This window comes from Carassius auratus, chromosome 10 (genome assembly GCF_003368295.1).
Source record: "Carassius auratus strain Wakin chromosome 10, ASM336829v1, whole genome shotgun sequence".
In the NCBI taxonomy this organism is placed as follows: Eukaryota; Metazoa; Chordata; class Actinopteri; order Cypriniformes; family Cyprinidae; genus Carassius; species Carassius auratus.
The window spans coordinates 18,121,385-18,138,344 of NC_039252.1; the positions used below are offsets into that span (position 1 = coordinate 18,121,385).

Consider the following 16,960-nt stretch of genomic DNA (forward strand, 5'->3'; position numbering starts at 1 on the left):
AACTTAACAAATCAATTGGGGCTAAAGCGGTTCCATAAACGACAAATTAAGTTCACACAATCTAACTGGTTTAGTTTAGTTTAGTTTAGTTTAGTTTAGTTTGGTTTGGTTTGGTTTGGTTTGGTTTGGTTTGGTTTAGTTTGGTTTGGAGTGGAGTATGATTAGCTAGTTTAGTACCAGTTTAATTACAGTTGGTGTTTGGTAAACATATTTACCAGAGAGGATGCTGGCTGAGTTAAAATGTGTTTAACTGTCTTTTTAAACTTAAATAAAGAATAGATTTAAAGACTTAAATAAAGAATAGATAAGATGATTCAGACCTGAGTTAATATGTGCACAACCCATTTTAAAAGATTATTGATATAGAACAGCTAGAATGCTTTTGATTTTATCATTTTTATTTATTTATAAATAAACAGATGTCTCATGCTCAAACAAAAATGTTTGATGTATTATCAAGAAATATATTACAGTAAACTCTAATAGCCCTGTTATGGACATCATAACTTGTTATTTCTGAAATGTAGCACAGGCGTTAACAGCACCCTACGGTGCACATGTAGAGATGATTCTCAAGTGTATCAATCATTGAGGGTGCAAAAGAAACACAGGCAAGCACACACAACAGACTGATGTAACAGCTAATAATTTCTACTGCAGGTCCAGTGATTTAACCCTCTGGCATCTAACACCGACTCTACACCGGCTACGTCACACCACAACAGTTAAAGTCTGTCCACACTGGACTCGACAAAAAGGGCATTGGAAATTATTAGAAATTTGTGTCAGCATGTTAATAACAGAATGCGGTAGCAGCTTACTGTTGGGTATTTGAGCTGCACTTGCATGCCGAGAAGCATTTCAAAGATGGCCGTCGAGTGACATGACTTGGCTTAAAGAGACTCTGGTTTCAGGGCCCTGGAGAAGTTTTGACATGCCCTGACATTTGTGATTTTGTGACCGGTGTAATCTGCGTTGTTTTTTTTTCTTTAGTAACCAGACGGACATCAGTTGACAGCATCAGTTCTTCATTTACTGATAAAACATAACACAGTCTTTTACAGTGTGTTTTCACCCCCGTCTTTTCTGTTAAATGAATGTCAAGTGCAATACAATTAGCACATGCTTCAAGTGCATCGATCCACAGAAAACTGATTAAACTAAGAGAAAATACAGAAGTAATCAAATATGCATGTACAATAGTATAATATGTGTTTTAAATAGAGTTCAAAAGTATAAAAGTGATTTTTAAAAGCAAAGATGAAATTGGATTGATCAGAGCCAATTAGAAACCCACCTCTCCCATGCACAGACAGCGCAGAAAGGGAAGAGGAGGCGCAAAGACAGGAAATTAACACCAATACTGCTGTCAGAAATTAAAAGTGGAAAGTGGAAAGTGCACACACAGACGGACATATCCAGGAATACATCTTGAACAGTTTTTTTTTGGTGTAATTCTACATATCAAATGAACATTACTTTCCATACCTGTTACACTTTTTCCAGTATCATGAACTGAGAAACCAAAATTCACTTGATCTTTTGACATATAAGAGGTCAATGTACTATAAAACACCCTGTAAGTTTCAGAACTCAAAACTTTGTCATAAGATTAAAAACCAGTTTGTGGAATTTTCTACACTGATGTAATAGTGTGGATAAGCACCACCCCCGCAGCTTTAGACCAATGCCTGCTTCTGCATTGCTGCCTGTTTAGCCCCACCCACTGATTTGCGCATATAGTGTTATGGTTGCCATGATTTTGCCAAGTAAAACATGTGACATTTTGTTTTATGTTTTAACCCTCTGAGGTCTCCTGTAAGACATTTTAATCATTACTTTGTGATGAACCACCGTGATAAAACATTTGATCCCTACACAGTTCTATATCTTTTTGATTATTGTGTTTTGATCTATGTTAACACAGATCAACATGACTGATAAAAGTGAAGCATAAAGTACATGATATCTACCATTTATTTTTGTACATTGAAGATTTGTAATTCTTGCTCAGTTTTCCTTATAAGCTAATCCAACACAGCCAAGCACTTTACTTAAACTTACTGGCTTAGAATACATTTACTTAATTGTTAAATTCTGAAAACCTTCAAAACCTGCATTTGAACATCAGTGTGTAGGAATCATACAGAAATGATACTCAGTATAACAAACTACATATTTAAATACATCTAGTGTAAACTATAACAACTATTAGTTTATGTGAAATTGTTCTCATTGTTATGTCTCTACCAGTTTAATTACAATTGATGTTCTGTTAAAATGTTGACCAGAGAGGATGCTGGCTGAAATATTTTCAGAGTTAAGATGTGTTTTACTGACTTTTTAAACCATGGGTAAAACAAAGCATAGATCATAGGATTTATACCTGAATTATTGTACATGACCCATGTGAAAACGTTTATGGTTGTGGAAGAGATTACTGTAATAGAACAGATATAGTAGGGAATATAGCAAAGCAGATAAACCGTTACAATGATTCCTAATGTCAGAGCAGCTTTGCTCTCAGATTTCCTCCTTAATGAACCTTCATTTATGTTTTTGCCTCCCTTCATCAGGGTGTTTATAACTTTCACTTGCTGATGTACAACATAGAAAATCCTCAAATAAAAAGATATGATCAGCATACAAGGAAAAAGAAAACACATGATAAGATCAGTGACTCTCCAAGCAAAACCCATCATAACAGAACAATCTCCATAACAGTGAAATGTCAAAATATCCATTATTAATTACAAAGGCAGTGTTATAAGTTGAAGAGCAAATCCAGCTCAGGCAGATGCTTATTAATGTTTTAGTCATGGTTATTTTCTGTGGATACATTAATGGGTGACAGACAGCCACATAACGATCGACACCAATTAAAACTAAATTACTAAGAGATGCTGAGAATAGCATCGCAATAAATATTGAATAGAGTCCACAGAAAGTGTCTCCAAAGTACCAACACATCTCAATCAGCCTAGTGGCTTCTATGGGAATCAAAAGTCCAAGAAGAAGGTCGGCCACAGCCAGAGAGAGAATGATCAGGTTTGTTGGACTGTGAAGTTTCTTGAAGTGAGAGATGGAGATGATCACCAGTAGGTTCAAAAACACTGTCCATGCTGACAGCAATGATACACACATATGTGATATTATATTCATGAATGGAGTGTTTTCCCTTTATGCATGATGAGTTGATGGCAGGAAAGCAGTATTGAGTCTCATGACCCTCTGTCTCATTGGCCATGATTAAAGCTCCTTCTGTTAGGAGTTTGTTCTGCTCTCCTTACTGTCCTTTCATTTATACAGTGTCTGGATCAAACTGACCAACCCATCTACCGCCCAATCTGATGCTGTATAATGATGTAATTTCCTTCCAGCACTTTCAGGCTTGTTCTGACTGATGTGATCTAAAGACACCTCATTTAGGATCTATACAATTCCTGCTATATTTTATGTAATTATTTTTTATTTTTTGATAATTTTTCTGTTAAAAACAGAAATCTTGAGTATGGTGGCCCTCATTAGTTTAATATATTCCACCACAGTTTCCTAATGAAACAAAAATCCAATCTCATAATGATCCAAAAAAGGACTAACACTCTGCATTGCAATTTAATTTAATTTATATTTATTTTGTCATGTTCCAAAGCGAAGCACAGCATTGAGTTTAAAGGCGGGGTGAAATGCTCGTTTTCACTCAATATCCTGTTAATCTTGAGTACCTATCGAGTAGTACTGCATCCTTCATAACTCCAAAAAGTCTTTAGTTTTATTATATTTATAAGAGAAAGATAGTCTGTACCGATTTTTCCCGGAAAAACACGAGCGCCTGGAGGCGTGACGTGTGGGCGGAGCTAAAGAATAACGAGCGCGAGTAGGCTTTTGCGTTGAGAGCGTTTGGAAGCTGTGACATTACCGTGAGGAAAAAACCATCATCCAAAACAACCATGGCTAACAGTCAGATTCAGCCGTATAGACGGTTTCAATGGCAACAATATAAACAAACGTTACTGCACGTGCCCGAAGCCTTTTTTTAAATCGATCAGTTTTAAAATTGTGGCGAGCCTCCAAAAATAAAATAAATGTATGGGAAACACACCCCGCAGCACAACCACATGAGCCCAACTTCAGTTTACTCATCACCTTAACTTTAACTGCGTTTGTAGAAGGCAAGGCACTGCAGCCAACAGACCGTAAGTTAGGTCCAGGCGCGTACGCCCGATAAAACCATCTATATTTATGATCCAGAATCAGATCCAGAGGCTGAAATTTAACAAGAGCAGCATCAGCAACGACGTCTCTATGTGGTATGTATTGAACCTGTATATATTTGCACACGTCCTGATTTTGCCAAGTTCAAAGTGTTCCTAGGTCAACATATTTTGTTGACCCTGGAACAACATTTTACTCCAAAAATATATTCTTAACCATATGCCTACACCTAAAACTAACCTTAACCATGAGTAATCCGTAAAATCAGAGGAAATGATAGATGAATGACACTGATGTACAAGCACCAAACACTGATTTTAAGCGTAAACTTCACAAAATCTAAAAACTGGTTCTTCAAATCTGATTGGTTAATCACAATGTTGTTCCAGGGTCAACAACGATGTTGTCCCAGGAACATGTCTCACTTGGTAAAATCAGGTTCTGCATATATTTGCTTAGCGGTTTTTGGAAAATGACTAAGTTCCACTTTATGTCGTCTTTTTTTTTGTTTGTTTATTTTAAGCTGTACATGTGGAAAGTGCAGTTTGATGACAACATCGCATGTTGTTTACTTGATGTGTTTATGCGCCGATAGCTAAGTTAACAACACAGAAATATTTGAAGCAGTTTTACCTTTTTCGTTGGGACTGCATTATCCTTAAGAAATAAACGATATGCAAATCCGGCGTCAAACTGGGCCTTGTTTGTAAAACAAGCATCTTCGAAATGCAGGGAACAAACAAAAACACTTGCACAACTCCGTTGATGCTCTGAAAAAATAAACTCCATCCACTGGTCCCTTAATGCTGTTATTTATTTATTTTTTTGGTAATCTGTGCAGGGTTGTCTTGCCCTGGCAACCAAAAACACACTTCTTTTGTGAAAATTCGGTCTCTCGCTCTGATCAGTGAATGTCTCTCCTCCTCTGCTCTGCTATACGGGAGCGCACGCTCTTCCGGGAGAAGTGCCCTTAGGAATGCCCTTAAATTCCGCTCCATCTAACGTCACACAGACCCATACTCGAAAAAAACTTTCCGAAACTTGTGACAAACCGGCAGTGTTGGGCAGTAGCGTCGCTACAAGCAGCGAATCTACTAGTTTAACGACATTTCTCAGTAGCTTGGTCGTAGCTTTGCTACTTTCTGAATCAAATAGCTTTTCAGTAGCGAAGCTCTTTTTCTTACCAAGTAGTGCGGTAGCTTCAACACAAGCTACATTTTCGCAAGCATTTCTGAAGCTCAAACTCAAATCGGGAAATACAACTGCTAAGATCGCTGATCCTGGATCAGTAGTGACGCGACGGTGCTACTTTATCTTGTTTGTGTTTACGGTGGATAGCAACCAACCATCTTTATGATGTATTACCGCCACCTTCTGCTCCGGATGGTACCACTCCTTGGCCAGTCAAGCAAAAAATTATTTGATGAAATGATGGCATAGGATGTGGTCGGAGAACAGTTAATCCCGAGGAGTGAGTCACCGTGGCCGTACCTCGATGACACTGACCGAGATAACAGAGAGAAAATATGTTTTCAGATGCTGTTTGTAAAAATGATCAGGGTCCCCCTTACGAAAGGAAAATATATTTACCAATATATTTCTTAAAATATATTGTGATATATTGTAATATATTATTTTCCTTTTTATTTCTAATATTTTATATATTTGAATACATTTAATAATATATTGATGACACATATATTATATAATATATTGCAAAATATACAAATGATTGCCGCTTTCAATATATTGCAATATATTGGAAAAAATAAATATATATAAGAATTTATGCCTAATATATTACATGATATTTTCCAATATACTGCAATATATTTTTGTTTCATAAGGGCCATCCTGGCCATTTTTTTTTAATAGTGTTTGGAGGTCTTGAATTTTGTTCTGCAAAGGCCTACAGTATATAAAGCGTGCCCATGCAACAGGTGCATACACTTACTTGTGCGCACATTGTTAATTACATGTATTTTGATAGTTTTTGTTGCCAAATTGATAAGGAACACAAAAAACTATTAAACTAAACAATTACACCTGTACATCTGTTTGACTGACAGTTTTAAACACTGAGATAGCATTGACTTAACTAAAATAAAATAAAACGTGTTCAACATAAAAGTGTAATTTTAAAAGTAGCTTAGATGTAGCAAGCTACTGTTGATGTAGCAAGCTACTGTTGATGTAGCTTAGCTTGCTACATTTCCCAGGGGGGTAGCTTCAGTGTAGTGAAGCTTCATTTACTGTAGAGTAACTGGTAGCTTAGCTCACTACATTTTCCAAGTACCTTGCCCAACACTGCAAACCGGAAGACGTATTTTTGGAACAAAAATACTCCTTCAAACGTACAACTTATTTTTTGAAACTTTGTCCATGTTTAGCATGGGAGTCCCACTCTTTAACGGTGTAAAAAACTCAGTATGCATGAAATAGCATTTCACCCCCCCTTTAAGCACGAAGCTCATTATGTGGTGTTTTCAGGAGTTTGGTTCAAAGATAATGTAGCAAACGTAATGTCTGCATTTGTTGTGAATTTAACATGCATTTAGGAATGCAACTATCAGTGCTGGCTCTATCTAATTAAGTGCTGTGCACTGCTAGCAAATAACTAAAACTCTGTTTTCTATAATCATGAAAACTGTAACTTTTTAAGCCAGTGACAGACAGAAATCAGAAAATTCCTAATTGAGAGACTCCTGCTCCACTCATTGGTACTTAAAGGGATCATATAATGCAACTGCAATTTTCCCTTTCTCTTTGGGGAGTTACAAGCTCTTGGTCAAGTCAAGTCAAGTCACCTTTATTTATATAGCTCTTTAAACAAAATACATTGCGTCAAAGCAACTGGACAACATTCATTAGCAAAACAGTGTCTCAATAATGCAAAATGACAGTTAAAGGCAGTTCATCACTGAATTCAGTGATGTCATCTCTGTTCAGTTTAAATGGTGTCTGTGCATTTATTTGCAATCAAGTCAACGATATCGCTGTAGATGAAGTGACCCCAACTAAGCAAGCCAGAGGCGACAGCGGCAAGGAACCGAAACTCCATCGGTGACAGAATGGAGAAAAAAACCTTGGGAGAAACCAGGCTCAGTTGGGGGCCAGTTCTCCTCTGACCAGACGAAACCAGTAGTTCAATTCCAGGCTGCAGCAAAGTCAGATTGTGCAGAAGAATCATCTGTTTCCTGTGGTTCCTCATCTGAGACAAGGTCTTTACAGGGGATCTGTATCTGGGGCTCTAGATGTCCTGGTCTCCGCTGTCTTTCAGGGATGTAGAAGTCCTTTCTAGGTGCTGATCCACCATCTGGTCTGGATGCGTACTGGATACGGGTGAGTGCAGTGATCCTCTGATCTGATACAGACTGGATCTGGTGGTTACGGTGACCTCGGAATAAGAGAGAAACAGACTAATATTAGCGTAGATGCCATTCTTCTAATGATGTAGCAAGTACATCAGGTGGAATGGGAAGTGTTCCCGGTTCCGGTTTACCTAATTAATGCAGCCTAAAAATCCTTTACCGGATTTGAATATTAAAAGCATATTAGTATGTTATTTGTAAGCCAGGTTAAAGAGATGGGTCTTTAATCTAGATTTAAACTACAAGAGTGTGTCTGCCTCCTGAACAATGTTAGGTAGGTTATTCCAGAGTTTAGGCGCCAAATAGGAAAAGGATCTGCCGCCTGCAGTTGATTTTGATATTCTAGGTATTATCAAATTGCCTGAGCTTTGAGAACGTAGCGGACATAGAGGATTATAATGTAAAAGGAGCTCATTCAAATACTGGCTTTATAAGTAATAAGCAATATTTTAAAATCTATACAATGTTTGATAGGGAGCCAGTGCAGTGTGGACAGGACCGGGCTAATATGGTCATACTTCCTGGTTCTAGTAAGAACTCTTGCTGCTGCATTTTGGATTAGCTGTTGTTTGTTTACTAAGCGTGCAGAACAACCACCCAATAAAGCATTACAATAATCTAACTTTGAGATTATAAATGCATGGATTAACATACCTGCATCTGACATTGAGAGCATAGGCCATAATTTAGATATATTTTTGAGATGGAAAAATGCAGTTTTAAAAAGATTTATGACACAGTTGTTGTCAAATTTCATTGGTGATTTCAGATATGAAATTTAATCGTAAGCTTAGTGAATAGTTGGGGATAATTGAATGTTTCAATTGCACTTGCATGCCCGAGAAGCGTTTCGAAGATGGCCGCCGAGTGACATGATTTGGCTTAAAGAGACTGGTTTCAGGGCCCTGGAGAAGTTTTGACAAGCCCTGACATTTGTGCTTTTTCCAGTATCTTAAAGGGGTCATGAACTGAGAAACCAAAATTCACTTGATCTTTTGACATATAAGAGGTCAATGTACTATAAAACACCCTGTAAGTTTCAGAACTCAAAACCTTGTCATTAGATTAAAAACAGTTTGTGGAATTTTCTACTCTGATGTAATAGTGTGGATAAGCACCAACCCTGTAGCTTTAGATCAATGCCTGCTTCTGCATTGCTGCCTGTTTAGCCCCACCCACTGATTTGCACATTTAGTGTTACGGTCGCCAAGTAAGACATGTTCAACATCTTTTGTTGATTCTGGAACAACATACATGTAAATGTCCAAAATATAGACTAAACTTAATCCCGACCCCTAAACCTAACTCTACCAATAATTTATTCCTAACATCAGTGTGAAATAATAGCTGATTAACAAGGGGGTAGAACCTAACCCTAATCATAAGCCTAAAACAGATATTTCCAGAAAAGTTATCCCTCAATTCTGATTGGCTAATTGGAATGTTGCTCCAGGATTAACAAGGATTCTGGTAAAGGAACATGTTTTACTTGGTGAAATCATGGTCACCATGTTATAATAGAGGCAAATGTGCAGGACTACACTGAAACCAAACTATAAGGATGCTCTGAAGACAAGACAAGTGCCAAGTTGTGGAATAACAGTGTTTGCATTACCTTCCTTCTGATCAATCAATCACAGCAGTGTGCATTTGCTTGAACAGGACAAAAAAATTGCTTATTACTTCAATTTTTTTTTTTGTTTACTTAACTGAAGTTACAATAGAATAGTTAAGCTCCAGCCTTTACATTTCTTGCGGGTGAATCTAAAGTTACTTTGTTTTAAATGTTTTAATCCTCTGAGGTATCTTGTAAGAGATTTTAATCATTCACTTTGTGATAAACCACCGTGATAAAACATTTGATACCTACACAGTTCTATATAATTGTCCTCTTTTTGATCATTGTGGGGTTTTTTTTAATCTATGTTAACACAAATTCAACATGACTGATAAAAGTGAAGCATAAAGTGAAGCATAAAGTACATAATATATATCTTTATCATTTATTTCGGTACATTGAAGATTTGTAATTCTTGCTCAGTTTTCCTAATAAGCTAATGCAACACAGACAAACACTTTGTTACTTAAACTTACTGTGTTAAAATACATTTACTTATTTGTTTAATTCTGAAAACCTACAAAACCTGCATTTGAACATCATAGTATAGGAATCATACAGCAATGATACTCAAATACATGTAGTGTAAATTATAACTATTATGATTATCTACCTTTATGACTTTATTAACAATTGGAGTTTATGTGAAATTGTTTTCATAGTGATGTCTTTACCAGTTTAATTACAATTGATGTTCTGTTAAAATGTTGACCAGAGAGGATGCTGGCTGAAATATTTTCAGAGTTAAGATGTGTTTTACTGACTTTTTAAACCATGGGTAAAACAAAGCATAGATCATAGGATTCATACCTGAATTATTATACATGACCCATGTCAAAACATTTATGGTTGTGGAAGAGATTACTGTAATAGAACAGATATAGTAGGGAATATAGCAAAGCAGATAAACCGTTACAATGATTCCTAATGTCAGAGCAGCTTTGCTCTCAGATTTCCTCCTCAGTGAACCTTCATTTATATTTTTGCCACCCTTCATCAGGGTGTTTATAACTTTCACTTGCTGATGTACAACATAGAAAATCCTCAAATAAAAAGATATGATCAGCATACAAGGAAAAAGAAAAGACATGATAAGATCAGTGATTTTCCAAGCAAAACCCATCATAACAGAACAATCTCCATAACACTTGTTTTTTCTCAGTGAAATGTCAAAATATCCATTATTAATTGCAAAGGCAGTGTTATAAGTTGAAGAGCAAATCCAGCTCAGGCAGATGCTTATTAATGTTTTAGTCATGGTTAATTTCTGTGGATACAGTAATGGGTCACATACAGCCACATAACGATCGACAGCAATTAAAACTAAATTACTAAGAGATGCTGAGAATAGCATCGCAATAAATATTGAATAGAGTCCACAGAAAGTGTCTCCAAAGTACCAACACATCTCAATCAGCCTAGTGGCCTCTATGGGAATCAAAAGTCCAAGAAGAAGGTCAGCCACAGCCAGAGAGAGAATGATCAGGTTTGTTTGAGTGTGAAGTTTCTTAAAGTGAGAGATAGAGATGATCACCAGCAGGTTCAGAAAAACAGTCCATGCTGACTGCAATGATGCAAAAACATATATGACATAATATTCATGACTGGAGTGTTTTCCTTTTATGCATGATGAGTTGATGGCAGGAAAGCAGTATTGAGTCTCATGACCCTCTGTCTCATTGGCCATGATTAAAGCTCCTTCTGTTAGGAGTTTGTTCTGCTCTCCTTACTGTCCTTTCATTTATACAGTGTCTGAATCAGACTGACCAACCCATCTACCACCCACTCTGATGCTGCATTATGATGTCATTTCCATCACAGTTTCCTAATGAAAAAAAAATCCAATCTCATAATGATCCAAAAAAGGACTAACACTCTGCGTTGCAGTTTAATTAAAAATATATTTATTCTGTCATGCTGGAGTTCCAAAACAAAGCACAACATTGAGTTTAAGCAAGAAGCTCATTATGTGGTATTTTCAGCAGTTTGGTTCACAGAGAATGTAGAAAACAAATGTCTGCATTTGTTGTGAATTTGCATTAAGGAATGCAACATCAGTGCAATCTAATTAAGTGCTGCACACTGCTAGCTATTAACAAAAAGTGTATTGTTTTCTGTAATCACGAAAACTATAACTTGTAAAGCCAGTGACAGACAGAAATCAGAAGATTCCTAATGGAAGGCCCCTGCTACACTCATTGGTACTTAATGCGGTCATATGATGCAATTAAAAATTTTCTTTTCTCTTTGGAGTGTTACAAGCTCTTGGTGCATAAAGAAGATCTGTAAAGTTCCAAAGACTAAAGTCTCAAATTCAAAGTGATATTCTTTATAAAAGTTAAGAGTTAACCACACCCATAGCAGTATTGGTCTTTGTATTCTATAGCAAAAATACTGGCCTTTGTTAATAATAGGTTACTTCGTAAAGAGATGCCATTAAACACATATTTAAAATACCACCTTTATGTTGTTTCTACATTAATTTGGAGGTTCAATTAGAGGTATGCCAGTACGAGTATCAGTAGAGAATGGTTCACGGGCAAATTCCAAATGGAAGTGATCATCCCTATCCCCTTGGAGTGGGGACTTTGGAGTGAGCAGGGCATGTGCATGCTATTATGTATTCGTTAGACATAATTTCCTCATTATCTTAAGCTGAGATTTTCCCATGACAACACAGCATGCGTCCGTTAGCAGATGTTGCTGTTTTTGCCATTAGGAAACAAATTATAGATCACAAATGATTGATTATTGTACAGCAGTGTATCTGATTTCTTACAGCAAATTAAAATAAAAAAGAAGAGAATTCCTTGTAAAATAAATAAATAAATAAATAATAATAATAATAATTATGATAATACATACATAAAATTATAGTATTTTACATTTCTGTCACTTCTGAAATGATGGCTTTGCCCCTGGTGTGACAAAATGTTAGCTTATGCATAATACTTAATTTAACCTAATTGCATAAAATTTTGCCACACATACATTTTTATATATGCCATGTAATGCCATAGCATTTTTGTGTGTGTGTGTGTGTGTGTGTTATTTTAACCTATGGTTCTCTAACCATAAAGCTGTTGCAAATAAACATACATTTTATATTTTAAAAAGTCTTTAAAATATGCTATATAATATATAAAAATTAAATATAAAAAAATAAAAATTTCTGTATATTGTTTTTATGCCGGTGTCCATCAGTGAATCTGCTGATGGACATGTGCTATGTTGTCATGGGAACATCCCAGCTGAAGATAATGAGAAAATTATGTCGCTCCTTTTGCCAAGTGCATTCATAACGACTACTTTATGCAAAAACATGACTACTAAAGCAAAAAAGTATGTTGCTGTAGTAACGATGGCTATTTCCAAGCACATCTGATTAATTTGTTCTTAATTAACATTTATTTATATAGCATTTTACATTGTTTCAAAGCAGCTTTGTAGAAAATGGATTTTTTAATGTTACAATTCAGAGTAATCCATTATCAGGTGATGTTTTGTGAACTTTAAAGAGCATAGTGGATTCTAGCATTATAAAAAATCTAATAAATACACAGCAGCTGAACCATTTAGGGCCTCGTAAGTAAGCAGCAATATTTTGTAATCCGTACAGAGCTTAGTAGGTAGCCAGTGTACAGATAAAAAATTTTAATTATATGATTATATTTTCTGACCTGCTACGAACTCCTGCAGCTGCATATTGGACTGACTCGTTAATTGAGGATGCAGGACAACCACCTACTGTATAGTGCATTACAGTATAGTAGTATGTTTTTGTAACGTGAAATATGATTGTAACGATTAAACTCCATGATCACGGGAAGAAGGAGGCGGGAGTCGGCGGACAATCAAAATGAAAGCTTTAATAATCAAAATAAAGACAAAACAGTGCGTCAGCCCCTCATGGATGACTGACGCGCACAAATAAAAAACAACACAACTAAAACCCAGGCCTGGTCCTCTCTCGTCCGTCACTGTCGTCGCTCCAGTTTTATATCCTTCCATCTCCTCCATGGGATTCGAGACCAGTGGGTCGAGCAGGTGTCGCTCATCTCCAATCACTCCATCGGCCTCACTCTGTTCCCACGTCTCTCGGCCCCGCCCCACTCGTCACATACCCCCATCGCCCCTCGCAGGCTGGGGGGGTACCCTCGAGACTGCGCTTTACCCCCCCCCCCCCTTCCCTACAGGGGGGGACCGCTCACGGGGACCTGCGGGAACCTGTTGGTAGGACAGACGAGGCGAGAGAAAAGGAGATGGAAGGAGGAGCGACAGAGATGAGAGAGGGGAGAGAGGAGAAAAAGAATTGTGGGTCCCAGACGCACTGCTGTTCAGCCCTCCACCAGCTGGGTGATCTCCTCCACGGTGCCTGGCGGTGGCACTGGACGGCCCTCGGCGGACGGCACGATAATCCTCCACCGCCCGTTGGACGGTAACGGCTCCTCCGGATTTGGGCAGCCGGCAGGAGTCCCCCGTTCCCTGCTCCTCCCCGTTCAGGTGGATGCCAGCAGGCTCCAGCTCTCTAGTGAACGCCGCTGACTCCTCCGCTCCCTTACGGATGGCAACCACCCCTCCACATCACGGGCGGCTGGCAACGAGCTCGCCCATCCCCGGCAACTCACTCCAGCCCACCGCCTCGAGCGTCCATGGCGGCACACTCCCTTCAGCAGCACGTCCCTCCTTCTCCCAGGTTTCGGCACCACTGTAACGATCAAACTCCATGATCACGGGTAGAAGGAGGTGGGAACTGGCGGACAATCAAAATGAAAGCTTTAATAATCAAAAAAAGACAAAACATCGCGCCAGCCACTCACGGACGACTGATGCGCACAAATAAAAACCAAACACAACTAAAACCCAGGCCTGGTCCTCTCTCGTCTGTCACTGTCGTCACTCCAGTTTTATATCCTTCCATCTCCTCCGTGGAACTCGCTCTGTTCCCACGTCTCTTGGCCCCGCCCCACTCGTCACAATGATTTTCAAAGGTCAAGTAGCTGTCTAATACAAAAACCATGACTTTGACTTGAGTTTAAATTGGATAAAATAAAATTACCGGCCTTTGTTTATTTTATTATGTTTAATAATGAATATACATCTGAGTATCATCAACATGACAACGGAAAGTAATCCCATGTTCCCTTTCAAGGGAACTTCAAAAACACCAACGACTTGGTCGGTGACAGCCCCCTGACGTAACTACTGGCACGACTATGGATAAATAGGCAAAGAAATAACACATAATTCTCTTCTGCGTCTTCACTGATTGTTCTGTTTGAAGCGTTCATCTGAAAGAACTGGTAAGAGCGATCTTTCTCTGTCTATCATGGCGACTACTACTCTTTAACATTTTCTGATACTGAGGTTAGTGCTCTGCTGGGTTTTTACCCAGGAAAAGCAGGAGATATTTGAGGATGGTGAAGAAGCTGAGGCTGAGCCTTCTCAATCCTCCTGTCCTGCGCATGTAGAGCTGTTGGAGGTTATGGATCGCGCCACTGCAAATTTGGACCTGCCATGGAAATGCGTTAACAAGGTGATGCTGTGAGGCCGCCTCAACAAGCATTATCTTTCTGACCATAGCCCTCCACCTCAGGTGAGCCTTCCATTTCTGCCTGATCTCCATGCAGAGATTTAAAAAAAAAGGAAGAGGCAGTTTTCTTCTTGCATCCATCTTTTTCAGCATAGGAAATCGAGGGGTTGCACAAAAGCCGCTATGAGAGGATGACCCTGTAGAAAGAGATTTCTTTCTTTCTGTGGGGGAGACGTCCACTCTTAATCTCTCTCCTTGCCATCTAAGTGCCTTCAAGAAATACATCTTGCTTAAATGGCAAGGCCTAAGTGGCAGCAGGTCAGGCTGTGACTTTATTACACACGATGATGGTGTTTCAAGCATATCAGGATGATCTGCTAAAAGACCTGGATAGAGGAGAGGACCTTTCTCCTGATCAGGTAGCCGAACTGCGCCACACCACGGATCTCTCTCCATGCTGCCAAGCAGTCCGCCTCCCCCATGGGTTAGACTACGCTCCTACGCCACCTGCGGGTAGGGGTAAGAGGAATCGTGAGTCACAGGGAGATAGGCATGACCTAAGGGATGTGATCCAGACGATGCATCAGCATTCTCGTCCGAATCAGAGCGATACTTTGTATCTACTTGTTCTCTTTGGGGGTTTTTACATCTATGACCAATTAAAGGCTCATTATAATGATTTATTAATAAAATTGGAATTAGTTGACTACTGCTTAAAATGAACAACTTTTAGTTGACCAGAAGAAATCTTTAGTCGAGGACAGCCCTACTATATGTGGTTTCATTAACAAAGTTCGGGGAGGAGCACGATCGAATAATCATCCAATTTGGCACATGTGCATCTCGTTTAGCTAATCATCTTAGCTAGCACACAGGCGTATATATATCCAGTCTTCCTACCTCCTATCCCACAACAGTTTTTCGGCATCCCTTCTCCACCCCAACTCCTCACTTCTAATCTATTTATTCCAAATTAGGGATAGGGGGAGTTATTTGGGTTCCTGCTATGCTCCGGGCCCGGACCCCTCCCCCAGGACAGCACGCCAAAATATGCCTACTATTCGCCTTCAAATTAGATGTAAGGGTGAACTCGTGAATGTTGCCTTATCAAAAGTGCAGGGTCAGTTGGTGTCTTGAAACCCTGTACCCTGTGTTAACAGCACCCCTGTTACCAATAATGCCTCAGCTCCTATAAATAGTCCCTCTCTAACTGTGGTGTCAAAAGTACTGGCATTCATTACTCAAGTAGAAGTATAGATACTAGGGTTTAAAAAGACTTTTGTAGAAGTTGAAGTATCAACTCAAGCTTTTTACTCAAGTAAAAGTGTAAAAGTACTGGTTTAAAAAACTACTTAAAGTATAAAAGTAAAAGTAATGTAAGGGGAAAAAAATGCCATTAAGAACAAAAGCTTAGGCCGTGGCACAGCTATTGTGTACTACCCCACCTCCTCAAAAAAACATTTTTCTAAAGGCCATAGGCCATAATGACTATAATGTTATATTAAAATGTTCATGTTGAAAAATTTGGGATGCACTAGGCTTCCTGTTTCAGCCGCATATATGAAAATACAAAAATGGTGTGCACATCCCAAACATCCAATGAGGACACAGGTGCAAGACAACTAAATGATATAGACAAATAAAGAAGTGAAGTCTGAACACTGAAAACTACTGCTCCAGAGGAATTTAATCAAGCAATGTTCGACCTTCAGGTCTTCCTCAGCCGCATATATGCCCATTTAAAATGAACGCACTTTAGTACAATCCAAATACATTGAAGGACTAGAGATATGATGACTAGTTGCCAATAAGTATTGTTATGGTGCAAAAAGTCAAACTTCAGAGGCTTGTCATCAATAACTTTTAATGGAATGTTTATGTACATCCATGATTAGCTGCAGGAATCTGTGAGGGCAATGGACAAGAACATTGGTGCAGGCTTAGTAACAATTACACTTGTATGGTGGTCTATTTACAGTAAACATTATAGTGCTGTCAAAATGAATGATTAATCAAAGTGATTAATCAAAAACTAAAACTGAAAAAGAAATCATAATCCTGATACTTTCTTGATTGATAGCTTCTTGTATTTGGTACATACGTCTGCTATGTCCAGTGTTCGGGGGGTAACGAGTTACAAAGTTGGTATAGCCTACTTATCACAACATTGTCAATTGCATCGTCAATCGAAAATGCTAATTTATTAAAACATCTCGCTACCGA

General features: G+C 38.4%; 1 protein-coding gene and 1 pseudogene across 1 annotated transcript; both read right to left on the reverse strand.

Annotated features, from left to right (window-relative positions):
- Positions 1–2,258: 2,258 nt before the first annotated feature.
- Positions 2,259–3,301, reverse strand: LOC113110490 (trace amine-associated receptor 13c-like; annotated as a pseudogene).
- A 6,585-nt stretch (positions 3,302–9,886) lies between these two features.
- Positions 9,887–10,969, reverse strand: LOC113110491 (trace amine-associated receptor 13c-like). The gene has a single exon (XM_026274661.1). It carries the CDS (start codon positions 10,889–10,891, stop codon positions 9,887–9,889), a length of 1,005 nt encoding a protein of 334 aa, XP_026130446.1. The 5' UTR covers positions 10,892–10,969.
- Between the last annotated feature and the right edge of the window lie 5,991 nt (positions 10,970–16,960).

Bases quoted from the DNA above. Each gene is read 5' to 3' on its own strand.
- LOC113110491 (XM_026274661.1), bottom strand. From the start codon at position 10,891: ATGGCCAATGAGACAGAGGGTCATGAGACTCAATACTGCTTTCCTGCC.